The sequence below is a fragment of the Amblyomma mixtum genome, chromosome 3 (genome assembly GCF_055824585.1).
Source record: "Amblyomma mixtum isolate Tamu chromosome 3, ASM5582458v1, whole genome shotgun sequence".
Lineage (NCBI taxonomy): Eukaryota > Metazoa > Arthropoda > Arachnida > Ixodida > Ixodidae > Amblyomma > Amblyomma mixtum.
The window spans coordinates 199,340,609-199,365,623 of record NC_143014.1 but is presented as its reverse complement, the minus strand read 5'-3'; the positions used below and the strand labels follow the sequence as shown (position 1 = coordinate 199,365,623).

General features: G+C 45.8%; 1 protein-coding gene across 1 annotated transcript in view; it reads left to right on the top strand.

The window, feature by feature from the left end:
• Positions 1 to 25,015, top strand: part of LOC149353263 (O-acyltransferase like protein-like) — a 52,788-nt gene that overhangs the window by 13,933 nt on the left and 13,840 nt on the right. Inside the window, exons 2-8 of the mRNA XM_089577304.1 lie at positions 8,238 to 8,464; positions 9,987 to 10,098; positions 10,958 to 11,048; positions 11,807 to 11,901; positions 13,413 to 13,583; positions 16,154 to 16,250; positions 19,000 to 19,077. Of these exons, the coding sequence (XP_089433430.1) occupies positions 8,238 to 8,464; positions 9,987 to 10,098; positions 10,958 to 11,048; positions 11,807 to 11,901; positions 13,413 to 13,583; positions 16,154 to 16,250; positions 19,000 to 19,077 (871 nt within the window). The remainder of the gene's footprint in view (positions 1 to 8,237; positions 8,465 to 9,986; positions 10,099 to 10,957; positions 11,049 to 11,806; positions 11,902 to 13,412; positions 13,584 to 16,153; positions 16,251 to 18,999; positions 19,078 to 25,015) is intronic.

Here is a 25,015-nt window from a genome sequence, read left to right as displayed (position 1 = left end):
TCACATGCCACCGGTGGGATCCGAACCTACGACCTCAGAATTTTGCGTCTGGTGCTCTGCCAACTGAGCTACGCCGGCGGCTGCTGATTTTTTTTTTTTTTCGCTTTGGGGGGCATTTATGTTGCGTGCAACCTAATCTTGAGAATGATCACCACCGCTGGTGAACTCACTCAGCTTTAGATTAAATGCTACGTAAATATTTCCGAAAGCAGAAAAACAACAGCCGCCTCCGTAGCTCAGTTGGTAGAGCACCAGACGCAAAATTCGGAGGTCCTAGGTTCGGATTCCACCGGTGGCATGAGGTCTATATATTTTTTCTCCTGCTTTCTAATCAGTTATCTTTCAGCCATAAAATAATGACGCTATCAATCTCCCACTGATCAACACTACATATTTTTAAAAAATAGAAACATGCCCCTATGCCTGATTCCGTTCACTGTCGGCTTCTTCAACATGATGGACAGTCATTCCCCTTGTCTAAAGCACAATTAACTGTAGGGACACTATTAACCAGGAAGTGTGACGACGACCACTGTTGCGCGTCAACATGGCTGAGAGCCTCTGAAAAGCAATCCCGTGCTTCCCATAAAATAATCCAAGACCGCTCTACGTGGCTTCATTTCTGTCTTGTGCCAAGTTGGTTTCGATGTTCGACGGTTCTTATTTTCATAAACAATATCGAACTGGCTGTTGCGTCTATCCGTTCCTCTTTTCAGTTCTTCGTACGCTTTTTTCTTTTTGTTAGTCGGTGTTGGTACTCGGTGTTTGCTGGCATGACTGCTGTGCTGTCTACTGTTGGAAATCAGAAAATGGGCTTTGCAGTTCGCTGAAAAATGGTTATCGAAAAGTGATCGCGTATTACATGCCGACTATGGTGCGACGCATTTCATCTTATGGGGTCTTCGGTGGCGGCACTCGTGTAGTTTTCTGAGCACTGTTGGAGGCCACACGTTCGGCTGGCCGCCACTCGTGCAGCGCCGTACGTTCGGCTGGGACGAGCACGACACGAGTGCGCGTCACCGCGCCACCGTGGAGTCCGACAGTGGAGAGCGGTACAATCCCCTCAGGCAGCGCGCGCTAGCAGACGCCGCGCCGCTACGGACAGACGACGCTGGCCAGACGCTGACGATGGCTGACGACGCAGCGCGATTCCGCTCTCCAATGGCCGAAATTAAGCTTCGATGAAGAGGGAAAAAAGGCGAGTGGTCTCAAGCGGGCATATTTTAAAGAAATGTTCAATATGTAGCAGCTGCGATGCATTTATCTTCGCTGCACTCACGCACCCACCTACTACTGATGTGCCTTTCTGGCTTTGTATCAGTATTGTCCGTATCTTAGCTCATGCGTCGGACGGCTGAGACGTCTGCTGTATATCCCGAATGTGTGCATTTTATCAGATCGTATACTTTCTGGCAAGGTATACGCATGTGAAGGATCAATAAAGCGATGGCATGGCGAACTGAGATAGGGTTGAGAATCATGACATGAACGCATCATTTCAGCAGTACCTCTAGCTGAAGCTCTACCACGCATGCGTCAAAGCCGGTAAGCATAACGCCGTGGTTACAGTGCCTAAAATACTTCTATAGCACTGTACCGTGGTGTGGTGTCCGACAAACCTCAGGTCGCAGTATTTCGCGAGCACGCGTGCGCGTGCTCTTCGCGCGCGTTGCCCACCGTTTCACCGCACGTCTGCTTAAGCACGATCCTGCAGCTTTATTTAGGTCGCACTACTGAAGTGATTGTTTCCAATTGTACAAATTGCTAGCCGCAGTCTTTGACGTCGGCCGCTTGTAAGAATGTCCTCTGAGATTTTTTAGGGTCTCGGAGGCCACTGTGAACAGAGGGCAGAAAGAGCGAAAGCATATTGCGCGTGTTTGGCACGTTCGGCTGAGATACAAATGGACGTGCCACACGGGTCATATTCGACGTCACTACCCGTGCACCAGCGCGGAGGCAGTGCGTCTCAGCCGAAGGGACCATTAGTTGCAATATACTGCAATATGTTTTTTTTTTCTCGAAGGACACACATTTAACATAATTAGACCATAGTGAGAAATACTGGTTGAGCTTGTTGGTGCAGATTTTCGAAACACATAGTAGCGCGTAGCGCAAAAAAAAAACGAACACGAACGATTACGCTCGTCCCGTTCCCTCACTCTTCCATGTTCGTTGTTTTGCGCTATTATGTCTTTCCTAGACCATAGTGGTTGGATCACCAGTCTCGCTTGTTTTCTGTCGTGTGTGCGGCTTGCTACATGATTTTCCTCGTCATTCTTTCATACGTCTGCAAGCTGGTGGTTGATGCTGTTGAGGGTTGAAAAGTGTGTTGCATTTTCTTCTTCCTTGTTATTCTAGGATTGTCTGTACCCTGCGCCGCTTTAATTTTTCGCTGGCTTCAAGTCTCTGCTTTTTTTCAAAGTGAAAGCTTTACTGGCCTAGTCAAACTATGGAAAAGGAACACAGCGGAAAACCAAGGAAAGCTCCATAACACCCAGGGATCCGAGGAAGAGGCATTTGACATATGATCGGCGCTGTTTCTAAGCAGTGGGAAATGTAGGAACATTACCGTGCGCTTGCCACGGCGCTGCGTATCTTCAACATGTAGCCAGCGTCCGGTGTTTCGTTTGTTTGAAGGCGCGATACTTCAGGCATCATCATCTCAGCTTAGAAAACTAAGACGGGTGCCATAGATTTGGTGTGCACCACGATAATATCACTGTATTAGAAAAAAAAAACAGGGATGGTGACACCGATGAAGATTACCCTGGAGAGAAACAAACTAAAGCACGGGTGGATGATGGTCTGCTCCGGATTCAGCCATGATTAGAGGTGCGACGATGATGATCACCGCGAGGAGAAAATAACAGGTGTTATTTTCTCCGATGAGCGAATTAAGCGAAAGGCACCCTACGGGCCGTAACAAAAGGTGTGAACCTTGAACATTGGGTACGTGCATAAATTATTAAAGCCACGTCGCATTCTCCTCGACGTACCATGATTGATGCTGGTCTCGCCACCAAGATATGCAGTGAATAGTTCCAGCGCACTGTGCCCTTTTCAAAGCTGTGACCTTCTTCGCTTCAATGTGCGCACAGCTAATAGCTATTCATCTTTAAATTAACCTCAGGAATGCGGGAGAACGATCTTAACGCAAATTTTAGATTGTCAGTACTCGAGATCAGAGGGAAAAGCAGAGGGCAGGAAATTTTTATATCAAGGAAAGAAGCAAATCAAATGTCAATCGATCGAAGAAAAAGTATTAAGGCGGAAGCCTTTAATGCCTCATCGTTGTAAGCAGGAGTTGTCGACAGAAAATGTCACGCTTTTCAATTGGTCGAAACGGTCGTGACGTCACAGCGAGCGAATTTCAAACGAGGCCAATTGTACTTTGGCTACTAACCATGCAACCAATTAAAGGGATTGTATAGTGATTCTCCAAGTTAGTGGGACTTACTTAACCGATTAGCCTAATTAACCTTCCTAGTCAGACCAGATAAATAAATTAAACCGAGTAGGAAATTGGCCGAGCTCGGGAATCGAACCCCGGTCTCCGGAGTGCGAGACGAGCACGCTACCACTCCGCCATGCAAGCTCGATGGCTTGGAATGAACAAAGGCGCGTCTAGTGAATACGGTATCTTCGTTCACTCCCATCTTCCTCCTTTCCCGCTACGGTGAGGTTTAAGTGACCACCGAGATATGACACACTGATACATTTGCTTTCCTCAAAAACCAATTTACCGATGAGCAAGGCGTACAACCTTTCCTCAAAAAGCGTTGCATTCAAAGGGCAACGCATTGCGCCGAACGGGTGGTGGCGTTCCGTGGACCGCCTGACAGCGCTGCAACAGGCTGTCGCGTTCCACTTCTAAAGGCGAAGCTAAAGCGTCATTAATAGGCAGTTAATTAATGCACCAACAGAATGTGAAGTGAACAATCGCGTAGCAGAATGCAGCACTCATGCTTTCGCCTTTCACCACTTTAGCCGCTAAAGTTCCTCATAATTTTTTGGCGCTCTCACAACGGGAAAGGTGATACGTATTTCACGATGTTTTTCGTAAACTCACACTGGCGTGGATAATTTGAAGCCTCACTAAACTAAGCGCATTGATAAGGGCCAGCACGAATCACTTTCTACATAGAATTCAGTGTGCCGACTACCGACGATATGCATGTGGTCACGAGGACAGGATGACCGCATCCGTAACTGGATTGCCCTGAGCATGCCAGTTTTAGGACCCGACTGAAGAGGGACTTGACCACCTTTGACGAAAAGCCTTTCTTTCTCCAAAAGGTATTAGGTTCGTGGCAGACGCACGCGCTACAGAAACGGCCGACCATAGCGCTGAAATATTTCCTCCAGGACAGTGGCTTGATTGCTAGGTACAAGATGTTGCTTAAGTAAATTTTGTGATGGTTCGCCTCGCGGCTCGTGCTCTCCAGTGTCTTGGCGACCATTTTTATGTGTTTATATGAAGTATCTGATGTATACGACATAGTCGTTATTGCTGCTCATTGTTTCTCTTTCGTTTCTTAGATTTGTGGTTTGTATGCCCTTTACTATGATTAGGATATGCCATTGCATATTCTCATTTTATGTCGTTAGGTAATATCATAACTTATAGTATACTTGTATATTTTATTTCAGCATATCTGGCGTTTTCATTGTATTGTTTGTATTGGGTGTTGTAGCTGTACTTTGTTAAGCGTTATGTCACCAGGTCCAGTGTTTTTCTTCCATTGGGAAGAAAGGAGTAGCCAGGGCTACAATCAAGCAAAAATATCTCCTTTTATGTCCATGTCACTAAAACAAAAATGGCGCGCGCCTGTTATAATGACAACTTTATCGGTACATGCTATATAAAGGTACTGTGGTAAAGGTACATGGTACTTTGTGTGCGCCTGAAGGCGACAAATATTTTTAAAGGCTGAGTGGCGGCAACGAGTTTAACTTACCTCGACGCGCCTCATATCCACCTGTCCCAGGGAGCGTTCGACAATCACTGAGGCGCTTTCCTCATTTACGAGAGCATTTGGGAAGAGGAAGCAGAGAAAGCGGAAACGGGGCCTGATTTACAAATCGTGCTCCGCTCTGGACTGACGCATAGAGACCGACATAACGCAGTGACATGATCACACGAGGAGGATCTTCCGCAAGCGCTCCCAGGATCATGCACCTTGAAGATAGATAATGACTACACGAAGAGCATTCACGATTCCGCCCTTGCCGTTACGTTTGTCAGGATGCAGACTATTGCGGGAGCGCACGACGCATTTTGGTTCAATAGGATCGTGACTTCGTTGCTGTTTTCTCCTCTCGAATGCTGCGGCACTTCTCGTTATCGGCACTGCGTCGTGGGAGAAGAGGAAAATGCCGATAATCAAAATCGAGTCGTAATAGCAGCACTAATGCCAACCTGCGAAGCATCGCCATGTCGGAGGTTTCGGATTCACGGAACATTTCACGTAATATCCACAACAACCAAGTCCTCACGCAGCGCAGTCTGCCAAAGGTAACCAGGCAGCATGACTGCATTTCGCTCGCATCGCTTTAACACCTCTTAATCCTTAGGGAAGCCGCAAGGGCTCCATTATACTAGTAGGAAGCAAACCATGCTGCCTGGTTATTCTTGGAAAAGATGATACATGCAGGATGACTCCTCCCTGGAAATAAACAGTTTTGCGTAGTTCATCCCAAAACACTGGAAAGAGGCCTCCGGTGAAGTACCATGAACAACCTTTAGTTGTTCATGGTAACTCACACGCCGGAGCCAACAAAAAGCTTTCTCGTGTCGAAGAGAACAAGCAATGTACTGAGGCGCGATTTTGAGGAACATGTCTCGGTGCGCCCGCTGGAGTGTCGACCTCTTAGCGGTGCCGAGTGGCCAGCGCGCGGTCACTGAAACAACACAACGGCCATAATGCATAGACGGTGACCTGTGGCCCGGCTGTGCACGCTTCGCGCAGCGACCGTGTTTTGTGCGAACTCGCGACCTGGAAAGTTGAGGCGCTCCGTATAGCTCAGCGCGTTTCGCGCGTTTTCTGCGCGCAGCTAACGCGCGCGTCGTTGATCGAGGTAGTGCGAAGTACGCGGAGCGGCCGACCGCTCGAGGAAGCTTCGACTCATTGGGAGGGGGGTTCCAGGCAACGACCGGTTTTGAAACGGAGTCAGAGTGTGGTGCGAGCCAGATGTGGGCTACATGGTCCCTTCGGAGTAAAACAAATGCGAAGGAAAAAAACGAAAGCCAGAAAAAAAAAAAGAAACCAGAGTAACTGTGTGCGCGTAGCAAATGTGTGAAAACTGAGCCGTACGCGCGAGGAATTTCTCGGTAGCTGCTGCGTCTGTATCAAGGATGGCGTATGCACGTCGTTCCTATTTTAAGGCCTTGTAACCATTCGTGAACTGGGAAGAGGTCAGGGGTCGACAGATGTCAATGCCAGTACGCCAGAAATATTTGTTACGTAGAAGGGAAAGATAAAAGGAGATTTTTGAAAGTCTTCATAACATCCTTTATAATACTGAGCTTGCTCAAGGGGCAGCAGTTACGCTGTAGGTGGACATTGGGCTTCTACTGAAGTCCTTACCTGCAGATACCAAACCTTTTGGAAGTTAATTAACCTCTCCATGCAGACGACATACGTTACTATTGCTCTTATACGATGGTCTAAGGGGTGTTCGATTTAAACGATACTAAAACAAAAAAAATACGAAAAATAATTGCGATGATGCTTCGCTGTGCCTATATTACCATTTATGTTGCTGCGAAAAGTGAGTTCAGCGCTTTTTTTTTAATTTCTTTCCGACGTCCCCTATTCTCCTCCTCATCCCTCATTCCTCTGATTCCAGTAAATCCAACCAATATCTAATATTCGTTTAACTAAGCATGCCGCCCAACAAATAATTTCTTAGCACAGGCTGTAGTCGGACTGTTTCCCGTTTTCCTGTTGGTGTGGAAAATGTGCCGAAACGAAATTAGCGACGATTCCAGAACGAATAGTGCCTGAGTATGTCTGATGCGCCTGTGAGTGGTATAATTTTTCTTACTAGACAGCCGTGATTTATCATCAGCAATTTTTCGCCCATCTATGAAATAACGCTCCAAGTAATTCGGCTCCAAGTAATGGCGGCTAGAGTTGACTAGCAGACCTTTTCAACACGGCAATTCTGTATAAAAGCTGTTACAAACAATGTCACGATACCATTCTTCTCACCAGCTCTAGCTCTAGATCAGACGCATGGGCAAGGTGGAAGCTGCATGCTCACCGCGCCTTGGGTGCAATCAATAACGTTTGCGCACTATGAACTCCATCGGCCGTATTAAGAATTCAAGTTTAAAACAAGCACACCAGAGCGGGTGTGCCCACTGGGAGAGGTGGACGAAATCGCAAATGGCGGCCATGTTCCTGTGCCACTGCTCAGTGACTCGCACGCTGGCGGGGTACTCCCGGGCTCCCAACCAGGCCACAGGCGGCTTAATTCAATGAGTAGCTTCCTTTCAACATAGAGAACTCCGCCCGCAGCGCAGACGACACCGCGAGCAACAGGGAAAAGAACGGTCGCGGAAATGACCGCGTTTCGAACGCACGCGAAGACAGGGCTAGCAACGTGGCGCGGGGACGAAAGACCCGTGCGCGCCAGCGTGCGCTTTTCTGGTACTGTTTGGAAGAAAGCCTGTTTTTCCAAGTTATAGATTCTTCGCAGCAAAAAACTGCGATTGTCGTTTAAAGTGCCTCTATATGCCGATGAAGAGTAGCTTTTTTTCTGCTTTCGAACCGCGAGACTCGTTCTGAGCCGCCAGACTGCATTTCATATAGTTCTATATCAACGGCGTAAATTAAGAAATGAGTTTTCGTTAGACCTATTCCTTTCTTCTCTCAGTATTTCCTTTATCCCTTCCCTTACGGCGTGGTTCAGGTGTCCACTGAGATATGTGAGACAGATACTGCGCCATTTCCAGTTTTCGTTACTTCAGTGTCCAGAAATAATGCAACACCTTCCAACCCCTCTCACTCTGGGAGTTTTCTGTGTGGGGACACGTTTTTTTTTTACCTGGCACTAATTCATGCGAGCGCTGAATGTCGCATTGTAAGGTTATGTATGGTCACTGTCCGCGTTATAGCTAGACCTGTGAGGGAATTACGCCGTTTGACTGTTGTTACGTGGCAGATTTTTAGCATTTCAAGTACGCTTCCAGCCTAGCACGAGGTAAATCCACTTCCTTTGTTGCTGCACAGTGATGGATGCATCCGGAAAGCTTCCCGAGGGCCTGCTGGAAGGGCGAATGGCGTCTATCGGCTCCTACGACGAGTGCCTCGACTTGGTGGCCGAGTACAAGACGCAGGAGCTGTATCGCGGCAAGTACTGCACAGTCTACCTCTCGTCGGGCCACAACGTCCAAGAGATGTTCAACAACGAGACCGATGCCTCGGCCCACCTCTCGACACTACTGAGGCACCCCAAGGCACGTATGAAACTGACGGCAGCGCACACTCTGATGGCCACTTTTTTGCGGTCTCGTGCGCATTACACCTGGTGCCGCGACTGCGCGGTTGTTTTCGCAGGCATTGACCTGGACCGACGCTGAGATCGCGGGCCCCATTTTCGGCAGCACTTGCCGAAGCGTGCAGGCTGCTCGCGTTACCTCGCGTGTGGCCAAGTGCCAGGAGGTCAAAAACAATGCGCGGCCTTCAATCTCGGTGTTCCGTGTGGCCTCTCGTTTGCACGAGAGGCCACACTCAGGGTGATCTTCCCTCCCTCCCTTCCCCCCCCCCCCAAAAGTACACACATAAAAGGGGTGAAAAGAGCTGTTTTAAAGTGTCTAACGTCAAAGAACGGCTCTAAACACTTTTCACGTTCACCTGCTCACCCAGCTTCAAAATCCAGCATATAATCTACAACCGATGCTAATAGCTCACCAAACATGGGAGTGAAGAAAAATACCAACCCTCTCTTGGTCATGCGGCTTGATCACGCATCCTGGGATCACTGTGAGGTGCGACCCCATGCTAAGGCGTCGGGGTCTCGCTTCTATTTACAGGCTACATTCCATGTTCGCCAAGAAATTCGATTTTTTTCGCGGCTGAACTAACAATAAGGTTTTAGCAGCGGTTTTACATATGACATTATATTGCAGGTCGAGGAAAACTTGGGAGTTAGGCTCAGTCAAATCTTTCACTTCATGATGAGAGACTTGGATACGTGGCGACTTATTCTACCTCTTCGTGTTAAGAGATCGCTAACGCTCCGAAGGCGATAAAAACTAACTGCTGACGGAAGGTACTGAATAACAGTGCCCAGAGCGTATGAAACATTACACGCAATGAAGTGAAAATAAACCAAGAAATTAGACCTAACCTCTGACTTCCGTCGGGAGTGCGCAACGTTAATGAAGAAAATGAGGTAATTGGCTGCGACCCACTCGCAGTCAAGGATAACACGCTCCTACCATGTATTTATATCGCTTGAAAGATCGCGAGCAACTAACTTTGAGACATCCAGCGAAAAAGAGAATTCGGTCCCTCGAGGGAAACTCAAGGCTCTTTATGAGCAGCACAATTTCGCCAAAGCAAATTTTCATCTGTATACATACGGCACCTGGCGTACAGTTATGGGCAAAAGTTTGCGGGATACTATCTAGCGGGAAAAAAAAATATTTCCGAGTTGCTTTCTCAGTCAGTCAGCCGGTATTCGTTCCAGCCGATGAAGCACGTATATCTCTCCCGGTTCTTTTAGGCATTTCATTCACCTGCTTTACATGACCGCGCAAAAACACGCTTTTTTTTTCGTCAAAACTGCCATCCGTTAAACTTCTGTCCATGACTGTACATAGACCAGGTACTTGAAAGGGTATTTTATAGACTACTGGATCTATGTCTCGCTGTGGTCAGCGAGAACGGTGAGTGATGAGCACTGCGAGAAGCCTGCGTCACTTGCGCACTTGTGTGTTACGATTCTTTCGACTTTTGCTTGTATGCCTCTTACAGCGGATGACCCGCATCGTGTACCGCGTCTCCCCCAAGAGTCGCAAGTTCCGTCTGGGTGTCTGCGTACCTTCGGTCTGCACTCTGGACGACGTGCAGAACGTGGTCGCTCACAGTGAGTACCCCGCTTACGCGCGCGTCGCGCGTTTCGGTATGCCCCTCTGCCTTCAGCCTGGCCTCGACAACAAAGTTCCATGCGCTAGGGAAATCCCTTCCACAATTTCCAAAGTTAACTCGACGTCGAGGTTGTTTGTGATCGGGGCACTTGACTCGATTTTCGAGTTCATACGATTATGTTGTTTGTCGTACACAGGTGCTTTTAATATTGCATGGATTATGCAAAGTGGGCAGGCCAGGAGAAGTCGTTTGCTCGTTTGCTGCTATTACAATATTTGGGGTTAGACCAGAGAGCGTACTTCGTGAAAACGCGGTCGGGTAATACATTAAACAAAGAATTTTGGTACTTTGACCAATTGTTTAGATCAAAACTTGCTCCTAAGACGACAGTAAAAGAAGTCACGAAACCGGCCGATCTTTCGGAAGGCGTTTACACTATAGCAAGCTACTGAATACATGCAGGCCAAGAAAATGTATGTAGAACGAATCTCTGTCGTCATGCCGCAAAACATTCCAATCGAGACTGTCTTTCTTCCAATTATTCATGAAGAGTTATCCGAAATCTTCAGAAACAGAGAAGCATAGCTGGCAGGTCTAGAATACTCGACTGAGGCTCTGAGAAGGCAAGAAGAGAATTTCTAACACAGGTATACTGGGTTTGTCGGCCAATGCTGGTGCTCGAGCGCAGCTTTATAGACACATTAACGACAAAACCACTAGGAATGAGCCCTTAACGCAACAGGTGCCCTGTGATTTCACTTCAGTTATCCCAGAGCACATCGCTCCAGCGCCCTAAACTCACCTGTTTGCGCTGAATGCATGGTAAATTTCTGTTTCTTCTTTGTTCATTTTCGCAGCATCATCGAAGTCTATTGGAGCAAAGACGCACGTAAGCCGTTGCGAAGTTAAAGAGGATGTTTCGATTACCGGACTTCAGGTCTTCCTCATGTAAGTTGCGCAAGGGAAGCGCCTGCATGTGTTAGTTCATTATGTCTATACTGTGCAAGGAAGTATCGTGTTACGCTTTCTGTTAAGCTAGAACCAGCACCGAAAAACACAACGGACAAGAACAAGAGGGATGAACACAGAAATCAGTCCTATAATTTTGCTGCTTTCAGCGCAAGATATGCCCCATTTCTCCGTTTGAACTGCGCAAAAAAAAAAAAAAAATTCGTTTTGATCTTGAGTATTCTCTGCATTACAGTTCATTACTACCTATCTCCGTACTCGTATCGTTTCTTCTAAACTGGTCAGCTAAGCATTCTGCCAGAAAAAAAGAATTGCTGTGAAGTTTGTTCCTGCATGTAGGCTATCTTAGTTCGTTGGAATAATCTTCTCGGCCGCTGTATACACTATATTTTAAGCGAGCGGAAAACTGACATAGAATTCTTATAGAGGTCGTAACAAAACGAACTTTCTAATGCCCGTATCAATGTGCTTGCACATTATCACATGCGGGTGAACAGCCCTGTTCGGCTTTCCCCCGCAGGAGTGAGTGGGTCACAGAGCTTTTATGGACTCCGCCTTCCTATGATGCGGTTCAAACTCTGCACGCCGCTCCAAAGTGCGAACATCTCAAAGACGGCATATCACTTACTTTCATGACACGAAAAGAAACAGCTTCTGCCGCGTGTTTTGGAAGCAAATGGCACCCATTGAAACAAGTAATCATTTTTTTTTGTGCACTTGCTGTTTGTCTTTTCCAGCATCACCCTGTGCCTCCTCGTCGGTGTCATACTGGTGGCTACCATCTTAGACATGCGGGTAGAAGACAACGCGCAGAAGGCGCTGCCTGGTGCAGGTCGGCAAAAAATGCATTTTTTTTACGGTTTCCTTTGAAGGCTTCGGTTGAAAGCTTTGTATGAACAGTACTTAGCAGTGAAACAGGTGGCAAACAGGCAAATGCTCCTCTTAAGTACCACAATGATCACACAACTGTATAACATGCTTTAAAGGGGCTCTCAAAGGGGTTCTCGAAAAGGTGCGGTATGCCTGGGATGTGACAATATCCTCCAGCAAGAGTTTTTTTTTTGTGCGTTTTGTAGAAGCTGAGTTATCTGTAGCCAAACTTTCAAATTCAGCGTATTAGCGTCTTTCCCTCTCTTCTCGTCACTTGTGCGCTTAAAAGTCGGCGCTTCTCGTGCGGGAATTCCCCAGGGGGGGGGGGGGGGGGGGGGGGGGCTCTGACTGGCCTCGGCCATGGTAGCCGCATGACGCCTAAAAAAAATCTAGCTGACAGCCATCTTTGAACAGAATTACGCAAGGGATTGCGACGGAGGAGAGCGCGAGCATGAAAAAGCCGCCGGAAAGGACTTGCCAACTTTCTTACGCGATTGTGAGTTCACTGCGGCGTGTAAAATGGTATTGTTTTGCTCAGGTGTTCGTGATGAGGGAATATAGTGACTGAGCGAATTTATGTACTTTCCTCAGAAGGTGTTTCAGAGCCCCTCTAACATGCGCCTTTAGTTCACACTGGATGTCTACTTGTAGCTTCATGCACGGCTCCTAGGCAAATGGTTGCGGATAGCTTTAATCAAGAACAAATTTTCGTGGAAGGCAGAGAAACGAACCCTCTAATGGCACACTTTTATCCAGTCAGTACTAGGGTCGATGGACGCTTCAGACGCTGTGAAGTTTTTTGAACGAGAAATCTTTATGCTGATTGTCAAGCTGCTGAAGTTTTCTGCTGCGGTATTTGTCTCAGTTGACTGATGCACCTTTAAGACCAAAATAACTTTAAATTTAGATTTAAGCTCCCACCAAGGAGGTCATATGTTCTTTGTTTATCTCAAGGCTTACACAACGGCGCAGCCAAAAGCTGTGAAGTACTCTTTTGCGATGTGAATGCACTGTACTCTCAGGCAGTGAAGAGATGTGAGACCAAAGTGTTAGGTCAGCAGTGATGTTCCATTGGGGAACTCCTTTTTGGGGTAATTTTAGGAGCCAAATTTTTCGAAAATGGTCTCACATTGTTTTTCTGGGAATTTTAAGAACAAAAATTTTCTCGCTTTTTCTAAAGTGTTGGATATTCCAGAGTGCTGCAGGAAAAAAAAAATTCTAGAAATAGGGAAGTTTTGGACTAATCAAATTTTTTTGTTGTGGATCATCACTGAAGGACAGCGAGCGAGCGAAGCGAGCAGTGAGGAAATCCTGAAGGTGTTTTTTGCACCATCACCGATCGAGTTCTCTTGCATACCCAGGTACAAGATACCTTGATACAAGATACCCTTGTACTCCACTGATAGCTGCCTCTAAGAACTTATGTCGAAGGTTTTCCGCCTGAATCCCTCAGCATCGTCTCATCTCGCGCAGGGTGCCTGACCAACTGCCTGCTGTCGTTCTCGTTTGCTCGGAACCTGCGCCGTCTCACGGATCCCGTGGAGCCTCCGGAGCTGGGTGCCGCGCAGGGCGTGCAGGCAATCAGCATGGCTTGGCTCATCTGCGGACACACCTACTTCCTCACCGAGAACACGCACATGTTCAGTGAGCGAGAAGTTGCGCTTCCTGTTCTTTGACCCCGCCCCTAATGTTTGGTCGTCAAGATTTTCAGAGCGTGCTTTTTTCACAGGCATCCCGCATAAAATAAAAACGCGATACTTAGTTTTTTTTTATTCTTATTCTCAAGAGAAAAAAAAAAGATGATCGAAGCGTTGCTTGATTCAGAGATTTTTCTGTAAGCGCCGCTAGGTGGCACCAGCTGTTGGTCGCCTGTTGGCTGTAGTACGTCCTTTGCAGCAAGGCACATTGAAGTTACTGCTCTAAAAATAAGTGAAAGACTGTCATTCTGACTTCAAGCAGACCGTGACAAGGCTGCAACTTCAGCCTTTTCGAGACAGCAGACGTCGCAAGCACGAAAAAATGAGGAACGCGGCTAAAGCTCAAGTTTTAAATCATTATTTGGGAGAAAGGTTGTGTGGCTATGTTTCTGTGTGCATTTTTTTGCCAATGGCTGCTTGATGCCACTTTTTTTCATTAGTGAATGAGTAACCGTACAGGAAGTACAATAAAGGTAAACTGCCTTCGAAGGAGTAGCCTTTCGCTCGCCTTTTTTTAATGCTGTATTGAGCACAAAACCGCAGCACCATCTGAAAGCTCGGTACAATACGCGGCGTTTTTAGGACATATTATTTTTGAGTGGGAAGTACTGCTCATTAAATGAATATGATTTCTACAGTTAAATTGCATTAATATTTAGCTGAGTGAATGTTTAGGACAACGACATTTAGCCAAGTGGACGTTCAGTACAACAAGTGTCACGAAGGCGTGACTAACTGTCAGACGCGCGAATATCTTTTTTTAAGATATATGTCCGTATTGCATACCTCAGAAGAATATTCATTAAAAAAACTAAAATACCCGCGATGTGAGTAAGTTTCTCTTATCCGTCGCCAAAGTTCCCTCTCAGTTGATCGGGTTCGAGGTGTACTCCATCGTCCGTCTTCTCTTGCTTTGCTTTCCACAGTCCTAACGTACGTAAATACATCTCAGCTGTGTGCGTGGTGATACGTCTTTGCGAGCCTACATATGCATGTGGCCTTCCAACGTCCCGCAGAAGCCGGAGCTTGCAGTACAGTTCTGTAAGCAACAAAGAGGACCGAGGGTTCGCTTTGGCGAACTCCAAGCACATGAACGTTACGTTGAAAGAGGTTTAATTCGGCTAACAAAAAAAATAATTACGGCATTTTGGCTGACCAAACCGATCTTCTAGCAGAGATCATCGTCCAACCTCTTCCTGGCGAATATTCAACATCTATGACAATGAAATCCGATTGGGAGCCCTGGCTTCCTCTATCTCGGTTTTAATCCAGTCCAACTTTTTTGGACATCATTTTTAGTAGTGAGACAACAGTATATTGTTGTAAGAAACTGTTACGAGCTCACTGATGGGTCTGGCCTACCTCCGTATGCGCAGAAAAATCTCGCATAGCGAAAAACTACAAATGGAGAGATGCGGATTTATTGACTGTTACAGCGCAGTCTTACAATATGCGAAAAAAATTGCGTCCATAAACAAATTTATGTTGACAAAATATGCTTGTCCAGAAATTCTAGATGTGGAAGTAAAAAATCCTTCATATGCAAGGGGTTCTTACGGCGGGGTTCTTATGCACGGGGTTCTTAGCAATTCCAAACTAACTGCGGCACATATATTTCGTGTGAAACTTTAATATGCAAAAACAGTCACTCATAAAGAAACTTCTCTGCATTATCTGAACACAAATTGCAAAGGCAAGGAAGGCTCTGTGTGCTGCTTTTTTCTTTCACAAGTTTAAAGGTGCACTAAAGAAGATTCTGAGCTCGTCTTTTTACCGTGCAACTCCGTCTACACGCTCCAAGCATTCTTAGAAGCTTTGAATTACAGTCTTGTTTGGCCGATTTCCCTGTTAAATAGAATTAAACGTCCCGGTTCCTGATTTCTTTTTATTAACTCACCTCCCAAAGTAGGAGGAGTCAGCCAGTGCATAGAGTGCCTTTCAGCCAATCGCGTGGCGGCTTGCCGCTCTGCCATCGTCGGAGTGATCCGCAAAAAGCAAAGAGTCCACGCGTATTTTTAGTTCCGTGGGCCTAATTGGCGGCTATGTTGTCTGCGGCTGAAGCTATTTATTCACGGAAAGCTAAAAAACAACTAAATAAAAGTGAAAGCGAAGTCGTCACGCGGCTGTCTGAAATTCTCTGCACGCGTTGGCTAACTCGTGCTACTTTAGGAGGTGAGTTCAAAAAGTAAAGGCCGGAGCCGGATCGTTTAATTCGGTTTAATAGGGAAATCGGCCACACACGACAATAATTCGAAGTTCTAAGAATGCTGTGAGCGTGTAGATTGGGTTCCCGTGGTAAAAAAGAACTAAGAGTCCTCTTTAGTGCACCTTTAATGTGTGCTCACCGTGTACTGGCTGTTATTTGTTGTAATTCGCACGTCACCTTATAGCTCTGAACTTAAGAAAAGAAGCGAAAATTGCAAGGGGGTCATATCCTTGGTTTTTGTTTTACCGCGTGTAGCTCTTCTAATTAACATCCCTGCCTTCTCTCCTCTTCTCTATCTCTCTTTATCGCAGGTGGCCTGCTCAGAGCGTACGACAGCATCTCGAATGACATCCTTTTCTCGCCTTTCGTGAACTACACCCTGGCAGCCAACACTTTCTTCCTTACGAGGTACGTAATGCTAAAGTAAAGACAAACAGTAAAGAAAGATACAGGACATCGAACATTAAAAGCAGTGTGAACGCAAGTTCTGCTCTGAAAACAGAAGTAAAATATACACAGTTCAATAAATTAATTACTTGAAAAGCTTAACTTGCACCTATGACAGCTATTCCGTCCCAAAAAAGTGCCAGCGAAAATAAGGTTTTCAGGTATGTTTGATTGATAAGCATACAGCTATAAGCATACAGCTATAACCACATCAAATGCTACCAACGATAATCATTCGCTCATTTAGCTAAAGTCGTACTTTGCAATAACGCGTGGAACTGAGTCGGAAACATATCGTGTTACGCAGCCGAAGGAAACCCTAGGTGGATTCGATTTATTTCTGCCCACGAGCTGAATACCTACAATGAAGTAATGTGACAGAGAAATTACATGGAGACGAGAAAATACGGAATTCTGCGAAATCAATTTCAAACTTTAGAACAAGACCAAAATATCATCGTATAAACGCTTTACCGTACCATAAAATGAGCACAACATTATAGCTCAAGTTTTCCGCTTTCTAAAAACCAAAATCTTGGGGTCCTGTTCCCACAGCTGACATAATTAAGATTCATGACAGATCAAAGGACCAGCACTCGATAAATTCGGTAACCAGCGACATAATAGGGTTTTCGTTTTTTACGTAAAACTTTCTTAGTGGAAGGAATGCTTCCTTTTTTTTCGCTTTCATTTCCAGCCACGGAGGTAAAGACGTAATTAGTTTTCTGGACAGGAGCCGCGGACATCTGAATGTGATAGAAGTGCTCATTTTCAAAATTTAACTTTCAGCCTTAAGGAATTGAAGATGCCGAGGCCGAACCCCAATGTAAAATAACATTCTTAAGGCCCATTCCTATGCCGGAGTCAAATGGAACAGATGCAGCGGGGGGCAGAATCACATGACAGTGAGCGGAGTTAGTGAACGCGAATATGGATGTCATGACGAGTCGTGTGACCATAAAGCGTCTAAGGCGAGGCATCTTCAATGCGCAACTGCACAGATGAATAGCTGTACGGCAGTGATTAGTTAAAATGGCATGGCGCCGACGTTTCCTATTCGCATTGTTCACTGATCACTGCAGTTAGTAGTAAAAGGAACGCGTCCTGAAAAATATGAATTTTTTTTTATGCGAAGCATACTACTTTAGCTACCACTTCAGCCCTTCACCGTGGTTATGCGCCTCCAAATCACGTGATACATGACGCCACACCACGTGACACGATGACGTCACGACAGTAGAGAAACGGGGGCCCACCTCGCGCCGTCGCTGTGGTTGTGCGCCTCCAAATCACGTGATACATGACGTCACACCACGTGACACGATGTCGTCACGACAGTGGAGAAACGGGGGCCCACCTCGCGCCGTCGCTGTGGTTGTGCGCCTCCAAATCACGTGATACATGACGTCACACCACGTGACACGATGTCGTCACGACAGTGGAGAAACGGGGGCCCACCTCGCGCCGTCGCTGTGGTTGTGCGCCTCCAAACACGTGACACGATGACGTCACACCACGTGACACGATGACGTCACGACAGTGGAGAAACGGGAGCCCACCTCGCGCCGTCGCTGTGGTTGTGCGCCTCCAAATCACGTGATACATGACGTCACACCACGTGACACGATGACGTCACGACAGTGGAGAAACGGGGGCCCACCTCGCGCCGTCGCTGTGGTTGTGCGCCTCCAAATTACGCGACACGATGATGCATTCTCCAGGCTTAACCAAGTTAAGCCTCAGCCATTTTTTCACTTCAGAGATGAACTGTACGGAGATGGGAGTCTGTTCAAGCTATAATTCAAGTTCTCATTGTGGGGAAATCTTTTATGGTGCAACAAAACCCCTCGTACACGCCTGCACCCATTCATCTTTGTATAAGTTTATCTTTGTCCGTTAATTGCCAACATGGCAGCAGTTAGCTTTCAAGAACCAGAGGCTTAATACCTTGGTGTTGGCTAGTCGGTTATCCATCTTGAAACATTAAACTTCGCGAAAACAAGGATGACGCAGAAAAATACAGTCGATAGCACAGTGTTCTGCCGTCTCTATGCTTGTTCGTATATCTTGTTTTTCACGCTGCTTAATGTTTCAAGACCAAATGCTTCTCTATTAATGCGTCTAAGATTAAAAACTGCCATGAGGCTTTTTCTGCGGCAAGAAAAGCATTTAAAAGTTTGCACTGAGAAGGCACAGGTGCAAACAAACTTGCAAAAAATAGTCGCTGAATACAGGTTACATGTCCCCTGTCAGGGAACCACAGTCCACATGCTTAGACACACTCTCATGCTATGGGTTTTCTTTGTTTGGGAGCCGCCGCAGTGGCTCAATGATTACGATGCCCGGTTGCTGACCCAAAAGACGCGGGTTCTATCCCGTCCGCGGCAGTGGCATTTCGATGGAAGCGAAATGCGAGGCCCGTGAACTGTGCCATGTCAGCGCACGTTAAATAGAACCCCAGGTGGTCTGAATTTTCGGGAACCCTTCACTACATCGTCCCTCATAGCCTGAGTCGCTTTGGGACGTTAAACCCCATAAACCATAAACTTTTTTTTGTTTGGGAGCTTGAAAGCTTGTCCTCTTGTTTGAGAACAGTGAACTTGTTCTCGTTTCTGGAATTTTCCACTTAATTCATTATTGTCTGCGGGTTTGTACGCCATCCTTTCTTTTATTTTTTTTAGGTAACAATACCGCTTTTTTTTCATTTCAGTGGCCTGTTCCTGGCGTACAAGTGCGAGCTGTACTCTTACAAATCGGTCTTCAGCATTCTACTACAAAAATACTTTCGGTAAGTGTATGCATCCACAATCGCAGCTTTTTCATCATGCCACATGCGAAGCTTCCCGGAAGGGCCCGTATATAGAAATCCCGCGGTCCGACTGGGCCAAAACTGAGAGACTAGCAGACTGCCGCGATGCCGGTGGGCAGCAACGTAAGCTGAGTTCAATTTGCGAGCTTCGAGCACTAGCGCCTGGCAACAAAATCAGTCATACAAATGTAGCAACAAAAATGCATAAATATTACAGCCAGAGGAATAAATTATCAGCTAAAACAAGAAGCAGAAACCAGCGTTTCTGAAGTTAACAGTGACGGTCGGCGACAGCTTTTCAGGCCAGTAACTTATCTCCCTTGTCGGTGGGCTGTATACAAAACCGCTCAGGAAGCTGAGCCTTGTTTTGAGAATTGAGAAAGAAAAATACTCCCGTATCCAGCGCTGATGATAGTGAGGGATTGTAAAGCTTTGGAGAGCCTTTCATCTGTTCTTTCTTGTTTTTATTTTTCACTGATAAAGTAAGCAGCTTCACGTGTGTACTATGACATTAAACTTCTTTCACCGTTTTTTTTTCTTTATTGCCTGGATTTGGCTCATGACATTGCACAACAAAAATAGACATAACGCTATATACATACGACACTGTCGTGGTCAGCCAGCACGAGACTGGCTTCGTCAGCTTAAAACTCCCGCAACATACACAACGGCTCTAGTCTTGAGAGCCACTCGGGAGGCTCCGCAGCTGTTTTTTGGATTGCAAGAAACCAGTCCATGCTTTCCCGAAAATAAATTCGGGCCGGTCGTGCGTCTTTGTCACAATGGTAGCCTGCCATTCTGGACCGCCATATACAGTGGAGGCCCAAGAGCATTATGAGATCAAAAGGTGCCCCATCCTCATTATCAGTGCTTAAATAGCGAATTCCGTGCGCGTCAAGTGGTAGCTCTTTCTTTATGGTCCTTTGTAACACGTCCCAAAAATAAACCCCTTCCCAGCAATGCAAAAAAACATGGTCTATTGTTTCAGGCTGTTTACAAATTAAGCAGTTCGATCCCCACGGTAAAAAGAAATCCTTTCCCTCTAGAAACTTTTTTACTGGTAACGTCCCGGTGTGTAACTTAAAAAAGAAAGTCTTTACTCCTGGTGGCACCTGCATTTTCTTCACCCTTTTTAAAACATCCCCTCCCGGGCCTCCACTGTACAAGGCCCTGTACATGGGCTCTGGGAAAACAATATCACAAAGATCATTGTACAACTTTTCCCTTTTACTTTTCCACAAATAATCGGTGGAAAAACGTGCCGAAAGAAACCGAACGCTTGCTACAGTCTCTTTGTAGTAACCAAAAGTTCCACCAGAGAGCTCATCTGTGGATACCACAAACTCCGGCAGCAATCGCCGCAGCTTCACTTGGCACACGGTGCGCAAGAACGGGTCTGTGACATCGCGAAAAAACAAAAAACGGCTCACCAGCTGCCTTAAAAAGAGGTGCCCTAGCCCTAGCCCCCCGTCTTTTACCCGCCGGAACAGGTTCGTTCTGCTACAACGTTCCCATTCGGACGCCCATATGAAAACTGCAAAAATCCTGTGTAGCTTCTGAACGTTCACACGCGAGCAATGCAAAACCTGCATCACATACCAGAGTTTGCTAATAAAAAAAAAGATTGCAGACTGTAGCTCTGGCGAAAATTGAAAGGCTGGTGCCTTTCCATTTCCCATCTCGGTCACGTACGTCTTTAGTTTGCTCTTTCCAATACTCCTCGCTATCGCGATAAGCATCGAGCGGAACGCCCAAATACTTGCCCGGGGTCGTCGCCCACGGTACGTTGGCGAAATGGTCCGGGTGGGATGGCCACCATCCATGCCAGAGCCCAAGGCACTTGGACCAGTTAACCCCGCTACCTGTGACTTCACTGAACGCGCGTACACACCCGACAGCTTCAGTTATGCTCCCCTGATCAACCGTAAATACTGCAACGTCATCTGCATAGGCCAGCAGCTTAACTTCAGCTGCTTGTAACCTAAAGCCATTAATACTATTGTTTTCTATGATTTTCATGCACAGCGTTTCGATGTAAATACAAAACAAGAGAGGGTTGAGGGGGCAGCCCTGGCGCACAGAACGCTGCACGCTAATGGGGGCCCCCGGACTCTTGTTAACAATCAGTCTCGTCGTGCAGTTTCGATACGCCAGGGCTACACCCTTACGGATAACTGAACCGACGTTCACATGGTCTAAAACGGTAAACAAAATTTCATGGGAAACACAATCAAATGCCTTTTCGAGATCAATCTGAAGCATCGCTACTCGCCCATTGATGTCGTCGCAGCTTTCAAGCACACTGCGCGCTTTGTGAATGTTGGAAAAAATTGAGCGCCCTTTGATTCCACATGTCTGGTGGGGTCCAACAATATCCGATATCACTGTCTGCAGTCTACGCGCCAGTACCTTCATAAAAATTTTGTAGTCCACATTAGTGAGTGCTATGGGTCGATACGCTGTAACCAATTGTAATTTCTCTATATCATCCGTTTTAGGTATGAGCACTGTATGGGAGATCCCAAAAGACGGAGGCAATACATTTATTTCATAGGCTTCATTGAAAATTGTACACAGCACTGGGGCAATTTGGTGCTTAAATTCTTTATAAAATGCCGCACTGAATCCATCTGGTCCTGGTGATTTTCCTAGGTTTAACTGATCTATCGCGTGCTCTACCTCGCTGTGAGTTATTGCCAGTTCCATTTTCTTTTTGCTTTCTTCGTCAAGCCGTGGCATTGCACCAAGAAACTGATGCGTAAAGGCTACTGCGTCTACAGGAGTCGATGAAAAAAGCCTCTGGTAGTATTCATTAAAGGCTTCTTTGATGTGGTCAGTGTCTGCCGATAAGATACCCCCCATTCTATTTTATCGATGTGATTTCTTTCAGCGCGCGCTTTTTCTAGACCAAGAGCACGTTTCGATGGCGCTTCGCCAGCAGCTGTGTCTTCCGCCCTTGCCCTCACTAGTGCTCCGCGATAACGCCGTTCTTCTATAAGCTCTATCTTTTGTTTTGTTTTCCTGACATCTTCTATTCATTTCCCAGGCTATTTGCATTCCTGCTTCATCAGCGTTTGAAGCAGTGCCCTTAGCTCAACTTCGTCTTGTTTTTCCTTATAACGGATACATGTCGCCCTTTCTATTGCTTTGATTTTTAAAGATTGTTTACTTAGCTCCCACTGTTGCCAAATCTTCAGGTTCTTGCGCGGGTTTATTTTCCCTATTTCATCCTTTACTGCTCTGCAGTAGATTTCGTACTACGTGCGAGTTACTCAAAGCTTTCCCGGAGCGCAATTCAAAGAACGCGGTAACACATGAAACCTGTCTGGAGCTGACTGGTAGCACCATCTATGCACAAGGCTTGGAACCACAAGTCGGTTGAGCGTCGGCGGCATGGAGGAGTTCATGGTTGGCGGGGACGGGAAACGTGCACCGTGCGGTATATGAAAAGGTTCAAGCGAGTCTACAATTCAAAAGTGTTCTTAAAATGTAATTCGATCGTACAGCCTTGTGAACTGCTCAGCTAAACTTTGTTCAAAGCCAACCTTACTACAGGATCGTAATATATCATATTGCGGAAAAATAGAAAATAATCACAGAAGGGAGCCGTCACTTAATACTCGCTGAGAAGTAATATAAACTAGCCCCTGTTAGTATTTTTTACGTTCCTCTGGGATCACGCGCAATCACTAAAAGAGATAATTAAAAATATGACAGGTATGTAAATGCCGCCTGTGGAGCTATGACATAGATATGCATTTTAACTAGCGCAAAAATACACGGACAAGAGAGGGAGGGCAAGATAGGAAAGGCAGGTCGCACGCTATTATATTCATCAAAAGAAACTACAGTATATAGTGGAGTGGTATATAGAACGAGCTCCCAGAGTTGACCACTGCGGCGGACCTCTCGTTAGTAATTGTATCCCAGTGAACCACAAATATCCATTCGACGTACCGGAAAGATCCAAACGTCATGTCCTAAAAGGGACGTCCATTAGATGTGCATCATAAGGATCACCGGCACGTTTGGATGCGCTAGACGTCTATAGGACGTCAATAATATGATTGTTTTTTAAATCTAGAGCACGTCCACGAAGCATGGACACTAGATGCCTAATATATGATCTCGTGCATGTCCACCAAGCGTGAACAATAGATGTGCAAAGTAGGTTAATGTCCACCAAACGCGGACATTGGACGTGCCATATATCTTCGGTGGCTTCAGTGCCACATTCGAACATATAAGAAAAGCCTGAATCCTAAGACGTGCTCCATGGAATGAATTTATTAAAGTTTTCTTCCATCGGCAATTACTCAGAGCTTTTTGGCGATAATGCAAAACATTGATAATGCGAAACATTGCCATTGTTTGTGATGCAACCAAGACGTAGTGACGGTTCTGTGACCTGTTGACCTTGAGCTACTTGAGCAGAGCGCGAGACGCATGCAGATTACACTCACGTACGTGCTACGCCTTCAACCTCAGCGTTCGCACACTTTTCATTTCCTAAACTTAATTACTCCTTAATTATTGGCTTCGGTGATTCCATGAAAGCCTGTCTGCAGATTGTCTCCCCTCCTACTTAGGTAATTATGGTGACAGGTACCAGCAGTCGGCACTAACTCCTTATTGGATCGGCAGAGGCTTAACGATCCCTAACAGTGTCTGAAACACGATGCACTCTAAGTTGCTTAGCATTGTAAGTGACAAGAGCTATACGACAAGTCTGTCAAGAATTGTAGAAAGACTACTTGTGAACATCTGAAGCTGAAAAAGAGTCACAGCATATTCTAATTTCATTTATTAGGACATTTTTGCCACCCTGTGCTAGATTTGTTTGTTATGACTTTTCTGATGCAGATATTCTAAATAAAAAGCACTGATGCTAAGTAACTTGTCATCGTTTTTTTAAAATGGTGCAGTTCTGTTACAAAGGTCATTAATTTTTCCTTCCTTGCTTTAGTGCACACACTTGATTGCAAGCACCTGCTGTATTGCTGTAAGAGGGCTGTATTATGCTTCAGCAGCTCTCGATTGCTGCTCTGCAATGCTGGCTATGTAGCTTTTGTGGCCATCCAGTGGATGCGACAAATATCCAACTGCAAGGTCTAGTGCACATCCATTACTAGGGGTAAAGAAGCACTTTTGGTGATCTATAGAATATGTTCAGTGTGTTCCATGGACAAATTAGGATATCCATTAGAAGAAAATTATATGATCATGGATATCCCCTGGATGCGACAAATATCCAACCATTTGATCTAATGCACATCCTATGCTAGAGGTACCGATGCATTTCTGATGATCTATGGAACATCTCCGGTGCATTCCGTGCACTAATTGGGATGTCTATAAGAAGTACACATTATCCAGCACTAGGCATTCTTAGGATGTTCAAAGGACGTAAGTGGTTATCTGGGATTTAGCTTAAATTTCAAAACGCAGCAAAGCGACAAAGAAATATTTGGTTGCAACATTTAAATGGATAAGATTACTTGCATATCCGAACAACTGAACAGCATACGTTAAGGAAGGAAATATAAGCATCATGCGTACACAATATAGGAACCCACAGCGTAAACAAGGGCAAAAACAAATGTCGTATGAGCACTGCAAACAAGGGCTAATATGAACTTGTTGTAAAATAAACATTTTGTGAAGGTTTTTTGAAGGCGAGTAAGTTTGCCGTTCTATGAATGGACACTGGTAATGGCAAGAAAACCAACCGTCTGTATTCCGTAGCTAGTTCGAATTATTGCTAGTAAGAAGTTATTTTGGTGGGAAGATCACGTAATCTTAGTGCTAAAAGGATCGTTTTATTAATGATGTCGAAAAAGTTTCGATTATTGACTAATCGGCGAGTTACAATGAATAACTAAATGCGATACGCTTTGAAGGCAGAATAATGATTAGA